The 14,667-nt window shown below is 36.6% G+C and overlaps 1 protein-coding gene across 2 annotated transcripts in view; it reads left to right on the top strand.

The window, feature by feature from the left end:
* Positions 1-106: 106 nt before the first annotated feature.
* PUS10 (pseudouridine synthase 10) overlaps positions 107-14,667 on the top strand; it is a 64,699-nt gene continuing 50,138 nt past the window's right edge. The window contains exons 1-4 of one of the 2 annotated variants that reach the window (XM_059659726.1): positions 107-613; positions 3,271-3,411; positions 6,352-6,615; positions 7,554-7,640. In XM_059659726.1, the coding sequence (XP_059515709.1) occupies positions 3,286-3,411; positions 6,352-6,615; positions 7,554-7,640 (477 nt within the window). In that variant the 5' untranslated portion in view covers positions 107-613; positions 3,271-3,285. The remainder of the gene's footprint in view (positions 614-3,270; positions 3,412-6,351; positions 6,616-7,553; positions 7,641-14,667) is intronic. The other variant, XM_059659727.1, reaches the window with a different exon arrangement.

Below are 14,667 nucleotides of genomic sequence, written 5' to 3' on the forward strand. Positions count from 1 at the left end.
ACCCGTGAGGCCAGCACGTGGCGTGTGGGGCTTTGCCAGCTGGAACAGGAAGATAGGAGGATGCCACTAACCCATGAGAGAGAAAGAGTCTCTCTTTTTATTTGCCAAAGAAAGAATTTCCTTTCTAAACCTCCTGATAAAGTCAAGGGCTCATCGACATTTCTGGCAGCGGCTACAATGTCTTAGAGGTCCGGAGTCCCCCGGCAGCTTCTCTGAGACTAGACCCGCTCAGGCGTGGACTTCTGTCCCCCGCACTCCTCTACCCGCGGGAGAGGCGGGGTGTGTGTGTGGCGGCAGTCCAGACAGTTTCATTGATTTTTCTGCAAACAAGCAGGGGATATAGCGCAGTCAGTCCTCCCGAGAGGGGGCTGGTACTTTCGTCCTAAAGCTCTCGTTTCCTCGGGGAACGGAATTGCTAGACGCATGGGTGCTCTGTCTTTAGTCTTCCCCGCTCCCTCTGAGGGCCGGCAGGGGTTAAATCTCAGGCTCCGGCTCCGTGGGAGAAGGTGAGGCTGGGAGGTCCGAGGTGAGGGCGTGCCATCTGGGTGCCGGAGAGGTGCGGATGGAGGGGATCGTCTCCTCCCTGCTGGAGCCGCTTTGTTAGCGAGGAGGGGTGAGTGGGTAGTTTCTTGGACTTGACCGAAGCGGGGGTAGGGTGGAGGGTGGTGGGGTGGTGGTGAAGGTCTTGTTTAGCCAAAAAAGACCCTCAAGGTTAGATAGATCTTGGATGTAGGGGAGGTTGCACAGCTGAGTGCATCGGTAGCGCCTCCCTATTTAGAAATCCACAACCCCACCCCCACCCCCACGAGACAAATGACAGCCTTCAGTATGCAATGAGTTTTTAGAAAGATCACAGGATGTGAGACAGCCTGGTCATGTCCGTGCTTTTTCACGTGCCCTGCCCCTTCCCTATTTGCAGTGAATGGTTTCTGTAATATTCGGAGAGGTGGAAAGAAAGTTCCTCCTCTCCCCCAGTTGACGGGGTTACCATAGACTGGGTTGGTGATCCTTGGTTTGTGGAGAAGGGACTCGTTCCCCTTGGGGATCCTGACACGTGGGAGGAGGCTCTGTTGCAATGACTTGTTCCGGTTCTTTCTGTAAAGTAAACACGTAAACGCAAACGAAAGCAAACATCTTCACCAAGGTAGCAACAATGAAAACCTTGCTGGGTGGGATACATTTCTCACGGCTTGCTTTATCTTGCTCAAAGATAAACCTCTTTTGGGACAACTGATTTCTCATGTCTTATGAAGTCCTGTCATTTCGACGCTGTACATTAAGATGCAACAGCCAAATTTAAGGCAGAACGTATTTCCTCCTTTTAATGTTCACGTGCTCAAGAAGGCGTTAGATCAGCGGTTCTCAACCTGTGGGTCGCGACCGTTTTGGGGGTCCAACGACCCTTTCACAGGGGTCGCCTAAGACCATCGGAAAACACATATATAATTACATATTGTTTTTGTGATTAATCACTATGCTTTAATTATGTTCAATTTGTAACAATGAAAATACATCCTGCACATCATCAGATATTTACATTACGATTCATAACAGTAGCAAAATTACAGTTATGAAGTAGCAACGAAAATAATTTTATGGTTGGGGGTCACCACAACATGAGGAACTGTATTAGAGGGTCGCGGCATTAGGAAGGTTGAGAACCACTGCGCTAGATTGTTGCTAGGTGAAAATGATTTGGGAGGATTGTAAATCCATTCAATTAATGACACACTCAAAAGGGTTTTGTTTGGTTTTGTTTAAGACCCCTTCAAATTACTCAGTGCAGGTCTCCTAATTCCCAGTAGGTATGGGAATTTCTCAGAGCAAAGAGATGATATTGTATCATTAATTCATGTTGCATGATATCTTTATTTCCAGGAACGTACTGGAGAAATAAACATTGTTTTTAAGTCAAAGGAAAGAAAATAAACATTTTATTGAAATTTAACTTAAGTCCCCAGGGCGATCTTTGATACAAAGTGTCCTTTTTAAGCACTTACTCCTAGACTTTATTGGGGAAGAAGGGTTATTTGTTTCTCTGAGTTAAAGGTTAATTATGAATTAAATGATATCCTTGACCTTAACTAATGGAAAGGAGGAGAAAAGATGACATAAAGGGTGAGACAGAAACAGTTTCTTGGTGAGGGGAGTGCAGTCATTATTTTGTGTCAAGGCTCCACTCTTGGTAAGTGGCCACAGACATTTAGAAGCTTGGAAGGAAGTAGTGAATTTAAAGGGTTGAAAAACACAAACGTATTCTAAGAAGCACATCTTTATAGTAAGCAGTTGGTAAGAGCTTCACCTTCTCACATATTTTTAACGAGTTCATTTGCTTTATGAAACCACAAATTAAAAGGTGCCACTGCCTTTTACCTGTGTGACCAGAGTTACACCATACCACAACATTGCCATGTAATCCCTTTGCTAGTTCCTCATTTTAAAGTAATGTGGACTGACTCATTAATCAGAAGACCATTTTTGCCAAACAGAATGATTAGGTAATTTACCACCCCTCCTTCCTGGCAACATGAGAATTATATTGGATTTCCTCTGTTCTCTAGTATTTGTTTCTAAGTGAATTTATTCAAATTCCAAAAGGTAGCAAATTGTTCCAGACAGTAATTACTCTAAAATATTTGCATTTCATTTGTTTTTGTTGGAGGTTTTACTTGTGCATGAAATAAACAAATTTTTCTTATTTTGATAATAGGTGTTGTCATTTAGTTATATCATCAAAGTAAAATTTATGTTTTTGGATCCACCCATTAATTTGTTTTAAATGTTTGACTGCTTAACTTTCATTAAGGTTAGTCAGGTATTATATAATGTAAACCTATCTGGTAAGTTTTTTCTAGCAAACTCATTTTTAATACGAAAAGTTTATTGAATTTATTATTCTGTATTCTCAAACAACACTGACTGGTACAAAATAAAATCAAATTTTTATTTTCTGCTCTTGTTTTCATCACCTTTTTCAGAGACAACCATTCTTCTTATTTTTTTGATTGATTGAGGTATATTGATATATTTTATCATAATCCAGAATACTAAACTAATCCCTTGACAATTAGAAACTTATCTGATTCATCTATTAAATTTCTTTCAAGTGTATGTTTCATTATGCATATAATGAAAAGGTCATTATTGGGGAATACAAAATAGTGTTTTTCAAATAAAATTTAGTTTTTATCTTTAAAGATGATGATTTATTTGTCTGTGAAAGTAAAACACAAAAGATGCTCATTAGTTTTACTTTTTGTTTCTTTGTAGTTATAGATACTCAGTATGTTTCCGCTGACTGAGGAAAACAAGCATGTGGCCCAGTTGTTGTTCAATACTGGTACATGTCCAAGATGTATCTTCAGATTCTGTGGTGTGGATTTTCATGCACCTTACAAACTTTCTTACGAGGTATTTTCTTTTTTTTTTTAAGTTAAGAAGTTTTCTCTAGTTTTAAAATAATATGTGTACATTTGAGGGCAAGTATCTATCCATAACTCTACGTTAAATTTAAAAACACTATAATAAAATAATTACTGGTAACGCTAATTTTAGAATTTACATTATCATAAAAATGTAAGGTTCTTTTTAAGTGATTAAATCTAACATTTAATATAGTGGGATCTTTGTGGAGCAATTCCCTGGTGCATTTAATGTTTGTATAGACCCTTCCTAAAGAGTATCTAGACAGACTATCACAAAGTAGTGCTTCTTACCAGATATTAGGAAGTTGTAACAGGAGGGGGTGGTAGTCCTTAACTCAGTGATGTCAAACCTATGACACGCGTGTCAGAGGTGACACGCGAACTCATTTTTTTTGGTTGATTTTTCTTTGTTAAATGGCATTTAAATATATAAAATAAATATCAAAAATATAAGTCTTTGTTTTACTATGGTTGCAAATATAAAAAAATTTCTATATGTGACACGGCACCAGAGTTAAGTTAGGGTTGTTCAAAATGCTGACACGCCAAGCTCAAAAGGTTCGCCATCAATAACTCTATTAAGTGAAAGAATTGTGGGTTCGGTTGCATTTTTTTTCTGTTTTCTATTTTATCATTTTATTTACAAATAGTATTTGCAACCCTCTAGAAAGAAATTCCATTAAAATCATTAATTATTTACTATTAATAACAACAAAAGTAATATACAGAGATCTTTGACATTTAATAGAATCCTTTCACATAAAATATATAACATTTTGTGAAATATATTTGATTCTAATAGTGATATTCTTTTCAGAGGCAGATAATAATTATATATATGTAAATATATAACTATACAAACAGTATAAACAAACACACACACACACAGATTCATATACATGAACACTCAGTTTCTTATAATTTTAAAAAATTTCCCAGGAGTTAGCAATAGCAGTCATTTTTCCTATGAATTAATTGTTTCTATTATTTTAAAATAATAATTATATCTAATATTCATACAGCATTATTATATTTCAACCTTCATGTAACTCTCATAGTAACCTATTAGGTAAGTACATACTATGATTGTCTCTATTTTCAGATGAAGAACTGAGGCAAAGAGAGGTTAAGCAACCTGTCCAAAGTTACACAGCTATTAAGTGAGCAAGCTAGGATATGAACTGTCTGTCTGAACCCAAAGCCTAGAATTTGGAGCTGAAAGACATGGATTTGAATCCCAGTTCCACAACTTTCCATCTTCAGTTTTCTCCTCTGTAATTGGGAATGATGATAACATCCACCTCACAGGATTTTAAGGGACAATATCTAATAAAGTATGTGAAAGCACTTTGAAAACTGGAAATGGTACATATGCTATGATGATTAATATATGTGTATATTTATTTATACACACAATGACTATAAAGTAACAAAACTGGTTTTGTGTAACTTCTCTTACACATTTTAAAAGACATTATAATCTAGTATGCTATGCATATGTTGTTAAGATTTAAAACATATTAAGAAACTTAGTGTTACTAACTTTTGTTTGTATCATTTTGTGTAAATATGTAAATATTTGAAGACTTTTTAAAAAATGTAAATTTTGACCTGTTCTATTCATATAATTATATATGTACATATACATTTATATATATGTACTATGTTATACCAACATTGTAGATCTTAGGTAATAATAAACATTTGTGTGGGTCATAATATACCTGTATGTGTATGTATGTATGAGTATTTCTCTGTTGATAAAATAGGAGAGCTAATGTCTTAATAAAATGAATTAAATTTGTTTGAGTGAAAGACTTTTCCCTTTACAGTCAGTAAATTGTAATCTGAGTGAATTTAAAAGGATATTTATTCAACAACTGAAAAAAAAGCCTGTTTAATTTAAACAAAATTGAGGAAAAGTCTTCTGAGTATTTGGATGAGTAGAATGTCTGAAATATAAGAATGGTTTCAAAGGAATGCCACTTTTAACATTCTAATACAAAAGGTAACAAAAAGTAGGCAAACCAGAATGTAGTAGAGGGCCGCTTTCAATTAGCACATATAAATGGTTTGTAATTATGGTGCCAAATCTCAGCATTTCCAGCATCTGTTTACCTTTATTTAGTAAATTGTCTTGAACTTACTTTTACTTAATAGACCCCTAATTTCTCTCTAATTTTTCAGACTTCATATTAAATATTATACATATGATGTTTTAGTGATTGTGAGGTTATTACATAACCAATAATGGAAAGCAATAATGGAAAGTCCATTTGTATTTCTTTTCTTTTTTTTTTTTTTTAAATATATTTTATTGATTTTTTACAGAGAGGAAGGGAGAGGGATAGAGAGCTAGAAACATCGATGAGAGAGAAACATCGACCAGCTGCCTCCTGCACACCCCACACTGGAGATGTGCCCGCAACCAAGGTACATGCCCTTGACTGGAATCGAACCCGGGACCCTTCAGTCTGCAGGCCGACGCTCTATCCACTGAGCCAAACCGGTTTTGGCTGTATTTCTATTAGTTAAAAATTGGAAATGAAAAGTGGTTTCTTTTTTCTTTTTTTAATTAGCAAGTGAATGAGTGAATGACCCCACAACAGAACTACATGCCCAGTGCACTAATTAATTAGTTAATATCTTAATGGAGCCTTTCTGCCTCAGATTTAGCTTCTCTGATATATTAAACTCTTTTGAAAAAATATTCACACATTTATCATAGGAGTTAGTTAAGCCTCTTTTAAATTCCCCAGAAAGCCGATGCTGGCTAATAAAATTAATTCATTGCTCTAGATTGAATATAAATCAACATTGGGCAAGTTTGTGATATATCATAATATTCACTCCTGTTTTCATGCTTCATCTTACCCTTCTTAGAGTTATTACTTTTATTGTGTTTTGTTAAAAATTAACTTTCTAGGAATTGCTCAATGAACTACAGAAATTTCTGAAAACTGAAAAAGGTGAATTAATTTTGGAAGTTCCAAACCCACCTCCCAAGAAAATTCGACTCCATGAACTGGAAGATGGGATTGATGGGACTGATAATCAGAGTCAAAATGGAGAGGGAAGGGTGTCCGTTATTGAAGGCGGAAGCATTGTTTCTAAGAGCTCCAGTCCAAATGTATGCAATGTATGCCTAGGAATTCTTCAGGAATTCTGTGAAAAAGAGTTCATTAAAAAGGTAAATAATCTGTCTTCTGTTATTATATGTGCACTTATATAGAGATTTTTAGTTTTAAACCTAGAATTCTTTTTTTTATTGATTTTAGAGAGATAGGAAGGGAAAGAGAAAGAGAGAGAGAGACATCAATGTGAGAGATTCATTGATTAATTGTCTCGCATATGTACCCTGACTGGGAATCGAACTCTCAACCTTTTGGTGTACGGGATGACACTCCAATCAACTGAGCCACCTGGCCAGAGCAGACCTGGAATTTTTGTATCTACAGGAACAATGCCATTCATTTCAACGTGTTTCACACCAATGTATTATTAAAACATTTCCTTAATTTATTTCAAATAATGAACACCTTTTTTATCTCAAATTACCTTTTTATCAACATGATATCTGAAAATGAAATATATATCCCTTTATGTATGTCAGTCATGAGTGCTATTCAATTGAAAAAAATAAATAGCAGTTTTCCCTTTGCTATTTTAACATAAGAAGCTAGAGAAAAGTTCTTTGTTAGTCATACCTATTAGTGTCTAGAAAAGACAAGTGTTACAGCCTTGTGGGAGGTGCATGTTTGAATGTAGGACTGGCTTTTGTTCTCAGCTGTCAGGAGTGCCATATTTGGCTTTACTTTGTTTAAAATCTTTTTTAAATGATGAGGTAACCTAATAGAAAACTATTTTGACATTCAGCAGATTGTTCTGCAGGTGAGTCCTTGCTGTTTCGGTGTTGTCAGTCTTCAGGGTCATAGTTAGCAAATATTTGATTTCATGATGTTTGTGAGAATTCCCTACTCAAAGGTGAAAGTTTAGAAGTTTTGCAGTGTCATTTCCTGGACCAAAAATCTATGTTATGAAGATTAGTATATAATTTTTAGCACTTCCTGGGAATTTATATAATGCTCTTTTATGTAATAAAGTAATTTTTATATAATACTTTTTCAGGTGTGCCAAAAGGTAGAGGCCTCTGGATTTGAATTCACTAACTTAGTGTTTTCAGTCTCCTTCCCACCACAGCTATCTGTAAGAGAGGTAAGGTCATTTATACACACGAAACTGCATGTGAAATGCATGCTAGGAGTTTCTCAAAAAATATGAATGTAGAAATATTCCTTACCATATTACATTTTTTACATTTTGTGTACTTACTGAATGATTGAAAGCATTACATTATTATAGCTGTTTAATAATATTGAGTGAATGGATGAAAAAGGGAATTATTGGTTCAGATTTGTGTATTTGTCACAGAACTGCCATTTTTTTGTTTTTATTTTTATTTAATTTTAAAAATATGTTTTTATTGATTTCAGAGAGAGAAAAGAAGGGGGAGAGATAGAAACATTCCATTGACTGCCTCCTGCACACCCCTTACTAGGGATCAAGCAAACTGGGCATGTGCCCTGTCTAGGAATCGAACCTGGGACCTGGTGCCTAGGACCATCCTCAACCAACTTAGTGACACTGGGCAGGCAAGACTGCTATCTTTTTAAAAGGTCCTCATTAAGCCCTTGCTGGTTTGGCTCAGTGGATAGAGCATCAGCCTGCGGACTGAAGGGTCTGGGTTCAATTCTGGTCAAGGGCACATGCTTGATTCCCAGTAGGGGGCATGCAAGAGGCACTAGGTATGCAGGAGGCAGTCGCTCAATGATTCTCTCTCATCATTGATGTTTCTGTCTCTCTCTCCCTCTCCCTTCCTCTCTGAAATCAATAAAAATATGTTTTTAAAAAATAAAAAGCCCTTATTCAGTAGAAGACATTCATTGAGTTTTAGCTCTGTGGTCAGAGAAAGATAATTGACCAGGAATCCAGAGATTTGAGTGAGGGTGTGTGTATGTGTGTGTGTGTGTGTGTGTGTGTGTGTGTGTGTGTGTGAAGTGTGCATTTTATAATAGTCCTAGGATAGGGTTATTTCAATTCTGATGAACTTTCTTATTTTCTGATATAAAATGGTAGCACCTCTTTTAGTCAATGGTAAAAAGGGAAATAACCATATTGCATTTAACATTTTTCTTTTGTTAGCGAAAAACTCACATAATAATAGTAGTAATTACTGTAATATTCGTGTGTGTCAAAACGGACATGAAAACATAAAACTATTTTTGTTAACACTGTTATATGAAGTATAGGGAGAATGGCTTCTGTAATCTCAAATTACAATAATGAGTTCTAAACATATCCATTTATTTTATGTATAAGGTGTCTTTTTGTTAAGAATCCCAAAGTATCACCAGAAGATTACATCTTATACTGTCACTTTCTTTGGGTGAGAATGTTTATTAGCCCCTAGAAGGCTGAACATTGATTTAAAACTTGTTCAATGATAGGTAGGAACTGAGACGTGAAAGAGTAGATGCTTTTAAGTAGTATCTCTGTTGATGACAAGATAACTGAGCAAATGGAAGGATAAAGGGGATGATGATATACTGAGGTTTATAAACACTTAAAGTCATTTTCTAGTCAATCATCAAAGCATTTCTCACAGATAGGTTATCTCCAAGGTTCAGTTTTGGTAGAGAGAAACAGACTTCAAAAGCTATATGACTCACAAGAAGTTGAAGTATTTGAGTAACAAAAATAGGAAGAAGAAATACAGTTGACCCTTGAACAACAAAGGTTTGAACTGCGTGGGCCCACTTATACAAAGGTTTTGTTGTTTGTTTGTTTTTTAGAGAGAGAGGGAAGGAGGAAAGATGGAGGGGTGAACCCGCAACCCGGGTATGTGCCCTTCACCGGGAATCGAATTCAAGACCCTTTGATGTGCAGGCTGACGCTCTAACCGTTGAGCCACTCTGGCCAGGTCTGCACAGGTTTTTTCAATAAATACTGTAAATATATTTTCTTTAAAAAATTTTTCATTGACTTCAGAAAGGAAAGGAGAGGGAAAGACAAATAGAAACATCAGTGATGAGAGAGAATCATTATTGGCTTCCTCCTGCACGCCCCTACTGGAGTTGGAGCCCGCAACTTGGGCATGTGCCCTGACTGGAATCGAATCATGTCCTCCTGGTTCATAGGTTGATACTCAACCATTGAGCCACTCCCAGCCAGGTGATTTTTAACAATTTTGATTTAATATTTATTGACTACTTATGAAGTATTTATAGTCCATGTCAGAAATAGAAGATGCCATTTAAAAAAACAGAATTATTCTGCTTACACTCTATTTACACTTTGTAAGAGATTTTAACCACTAAATTATTTAGCAGAAATATGTGACTATTCCTATTATTGGGGAATTATTACTTTCCACAGATTAGTGTGTTGTGACTCATTGTTTTCTTTTTTGTTAATGAGTAGTCTATTTTTCCTCATTCATTTCTTAAGAATAATCATTATTCAAAAGTATGCAATTTTATATGCATCTTACTATTTTCACAACCAAGAATTCTTTAGCAAATTGTTTCATGTTTCACTTTGTGATTTTCTTTTATCATTATGTATTGTTAGTTTCCTTTATTGCTGTCTTTTATTACTTCTTTGGTGTTGAGGTATGTTCTGGGCCAGACTGTATATAAATTGCTTTTTCATACCAACTTATTTGTTACACATTCCAATTTTTAAAAAGTACACATCTTCAGACTATTCTTGCATTTTGAATATAAATTCTGTAACTTCTTCAGTGACATATTTCTTCTACAATGTGGTTTTTCAATTTAGAGCTTTAAAACTTTGAACTTATTTGTCTGTGTGTAGAATAAACATTACTATACATGGAATTGATTGGTGTTAGTTATTTCATAATTCAGAGTGGAATATACAGTTAAGTAAATTTTTCCCACTTCTAAAGAAGAAAGTTATGATTACAAATATATTGATTTGAAAGCAAATATTTTATCAACAAGGTAATATTTGTTTATATTCCTGCTTACAAAAGAACCAAGGGAAGGGATGACCTCAAGTAAAGGATTTTTTTAAAAATCAAGCTATTAAATTTGTGTTAATTTCTATATTCCTGGCCCTCTCAATGCCTTTCTGGCTACAGCTATAGTTTTTACTTATCATCATAGAAGCACTAATTTAAGAGCCTAGGAAGAAAGCTTGCAGTTAGTATCATTATCATCATCTTTCATTGAGTTTAGGAGAATGAAAGGAGGGATGGAGTACTTCTCCTGTGGGTGTGTTCCTAGGAACCAGCTGGTCTGGTTAGGACAGTTTTAGGCTAAATGCTACTGAAGAGGAGAAAAACAAGCAGATTAATTGATGAAACTATGTTAGACATACAGTAAGACATGGTAAGCAGAAATAAATGGAGGCAGTATCCAGCGATTCACAAAAGACAGATATGGAAACTAGCTTGATGTTATACTTAGGAGCTTCGGTACCTTCTACAAAAGGTATTTGTATAATACCTTTATACAAAATATGAATGACAATATAAAATTGAGATGATAAGGGAGAAGAATAAATATCTCATGACTGTTTTGGTGACTTTCTGGATTTTGGCTTACCACTTGAATGTAACAATTCAGATATCTTAAAGGGAGAGATATAATAGTGTGCTATGCCAAGAAATTATATCTGCATTGAGATCTTTTGAGTGGAAGGATGCTAAACACTATTTAGAGGAGAATTTAAAGCAAGAGAGAAATGGGATAGATACAGAAGTGGAAGTGTGCTGTATGCCCATTGGCTTAAGGAAGAGGTGATGAGTTGCATACATAAAATAGGCACACAGGTTAATGTATACAGTAGCATGAGGAACTCCCAGTATTTAGGCACTTGATGGAAATCACGTTTGCTAAAAGCATAGTGTCTGACAGCTTTTGAATGGGAACAGTTACTTCTCCTAAAGTAGTGGTTCTCAAACTTTAATGTGATAGGACTCATTTGGAGAGTTTTCTAGGCCCCATCTCCAGGTATTCTGATACAACAGGTCAGTGGGACACATGACTCTGGTTCCTAAAAAGTTCATGGATGATGTTGCTGTTGCTGGTACAAGAACCACACTTTGAGAACCACTTTCCTAAAGAATAATGGTGAAACTAATGTAGTTCTAAATAAAAATGGAAAACCTTTTACGATTTGTGTTCCTGATAGGAAGAGAGAAACAAACATAATTAGATTATATCCTAGACTTTTGCTAGATGGATTTCAAGCGGTCAAAGAAAAATGGCATGGGAATCTTGCCTGGAAGATAAATGGAAAGGATTGGGAGGTGCAGAGGGAGTGCCATTGAGACTTTAATTAAAACCAAATTATCCCAACCAATAAAAGGAAGTTTAGGGATAAAAACATATCCCAGTAAAAAAAGAAATGGGGAATACCTTCCTCTCTCCTTTTTTTTTCTTTCTCTCCCTCTCCCCCTTCCCTCAAATGTTTACATAAACATTTGTATTTAATTTGTATTTATATATTTAGATATATTTATTTGACTTTTTATTTTGGAAAATTTCAAAAGTAGTAAGACCTGCCTAATAACCCCTATGTATGTATTATTCAACTCCAACAGCTAAATTTCTTGCCAATTCAGGATCAGTTTCAAAAAGAGAGAGGAAAGGTGAAGTCAAATTAATGCAAATGTAAGAAGAGGTTTAGATTTCTAAGAATAGCAACTAAAAGATAAAATCTCCCTGAGTAGAGACTTCCAAGAATTGCTAAGGAAGACTTGGGGTACTCAAAGTTATGTTTAGAGCAAGAAAGGGATGAAAAGGGGATTGATTTGCTGTTAGGAACTGAAGGTATGCTGCTGATGGATGACATAGAGAAGGCAAAACTCTGAAAATCCTATTTTGCTTCTGTCCTTCTGTCAAGAAAAATCTTCCTGTGAAAAGGGTAGTGTGATCATTGGTAGGGAAGAATGAAACTCCACATGGCGAAGCTTCTCTAAATGTGTTCAGGTATTTGAGCCTGGATGAATTACATTCCAAGATAGATTCAGAAAGAACTTACAGCGGTCCATGATCTTTGAGAGCTCTTCAAAGATAACAGATTTTCCAAATGACTGGAGGCAGGTAAGGGCAGTTTCAATTTTCCAAAGGTGAAGAAAGGTGGTTCTGTTAAGTACTAGCTGGTGAGCTTGATCCTAAAACCCTGGCAAGATTCTAGATCAGAAACTAAAGAATAAATGATGGGCACTGAGAAATAAGACAAACTTGATGTCAACACATCAAACAGGTCTGCTAAGAACAAATCAAGTCTGCAACATTTCTGCCTTTACAGGTAGCAGGACTGGTAGAGCAGGGAAATACAGTAGCACTGGTGTGATTGGAATTCAGCTAGTCATTGACTAGATTTCTTTCTCATGATAACTACCTGAAAGTGGCAGGGTGGATTGTGCCTGACTGGCCACACCCAACAGGAACTGATTAATGATCGGTGTGGACCTGGACAGTGTTTCTCCCCATGTTCTCTGCAGATCAGCCATCTGAAACCTACTGGGGGAAGGTTGTGATTGCTGGTTCTTGTCCCAGACCTCCTAAATTGGAATCTCTAGAGATGGGGCATAGAAACCTCTCAGTAGTTCATGTACACACTGAAATGTAAGAACCATGGAACTTCAGACAGATTTCTGACGTGCTGCAGAACTCTCTTCGTACCTTGTCCTGTTCATGGTTTCTATCATTGATGACATAATAGGAGCACTCACTACAGGTGTGCATGACAAGAACTGAGTGTATAGCAAATAGGTTGAATGTTAGAATTGAGATCCAAAAAAGATCTCAAGAATAGGGAAAAATCTAATGAAATTTAACAGAAAGAAACATAAATTCTTATACTTAGGATTAGAAAACTGCCAAGTAAAGGATAGGCAGGAGTGGCTTAAAAACTGTGTTTATAGACAAGGCTTAGGGGTTTTAATTCATGGCCTGATAAGAATGAGAGGTGTGATGTAGATAACCTCTGGATTTTAGTCCAGATATTAGAAGTATCGGGTCTGGAAAGATGAAGGTGGCAATCCTGTGTTACTCAGTGCTGGTCATTCCTGGAGTGCCACACTCAGAGGGAACACTCTACCTTAGGAGGAAGAAGGACAAGTGGGAAAAGGCATTTTGTGGTAGCCCAAACCCCCCAAATTTGTGAATGTTACCCAATGTGAAAAATTAAAAGGGACTTTGTGGTGTAATTAAGATTAAGGACCCTGAGATGGAGAGATCATCCTGAATTATCTGGGTGGGCTCAACTGAATGACATGAGTCCTTAAAGGTACCCTTTCTGGCTGGGGTTAGGGTCAGAGGAAGATGTGATTGTAGAAGAATGGTCAGAGAGATGCACTGTTGCTCACTTTGAAGATGGTGGAAGGGAGGCATGGGCCAAGGGATGTGGGTGGCCTCTAGAAGCTAAAAATGACAAGGAAATGGGTTCTAGCCTAGAACTTCCAGAAAGGAACATAGCCTTGCTGACAGTTTGATTTTAGCCCAGATGGACTTCTGACCTAAACATTGGTAAGATAATAAATTTGTGTTGTTTTAACCTACTGAGTTTACAGTAATTTGTTCTAGCAGCAATAAAAAGAATACACAGAGGAGTGCATTCAGAATAGTGGAGGTGCCCGGCCGGCGTGGCTCAGTGGTCGAGCGTCGCCGTATGAGCAGGAGGTCACAGTTCCGTTCCCAGTCAGGGCACATGCCTGGGTTTCGGGCTCCATCCCCAGTGTGGGGTGTACAGGAGGCAACCAATCAATGATTCTCTCATCATGGATGTTTCTGTCTGTCTCTCCCTCTCTCTTCCTCTCCTAAATCAATTAAAATATATATAAAGAAGAATAGTGGAGACATCTGAAACCTGGACAAAGGAGCCACTGGAAGAAAGTTGGGTTATTTAATTTAGAGAATAGATGATTTAATGGGATTAATTTGCTCCATTTAAGTATTTGAGGGGTTTTCTGCTGCAGAGGTAAGATCAGGAGGGAAATAATTTTCAGCCCTAAGGAATTATCCAGATCAGGGGAGACTTTTCAGGGATGGTGAGTTTTCTATCACCAGAATGTTTAAGCCAAAGCTGGGCAACTATTGGCAGATGTATAGTATAGAAGGAAGACATGCACCATATAGTTAGCTAGACCAGAGACTTTATTCAGCCTTTTCAACTCCAAGAGCATATATAGTTTTAAGAAAAATAT

The sequence above is a fragment of the Myotis daubentonii genome, chromosome 12, assembly GCF_963259705.1.
Source record: "Myotis daubentonii chromosome 12, mMyoDau2.1, whole genome shotgun sequence".
Taxonomy (NCBI): Eukaryota; Metazoa; Chordata; class Mammalia; order Chiroptera; family Vespertilionidae; genus Myotis; species Myotis daubentonii.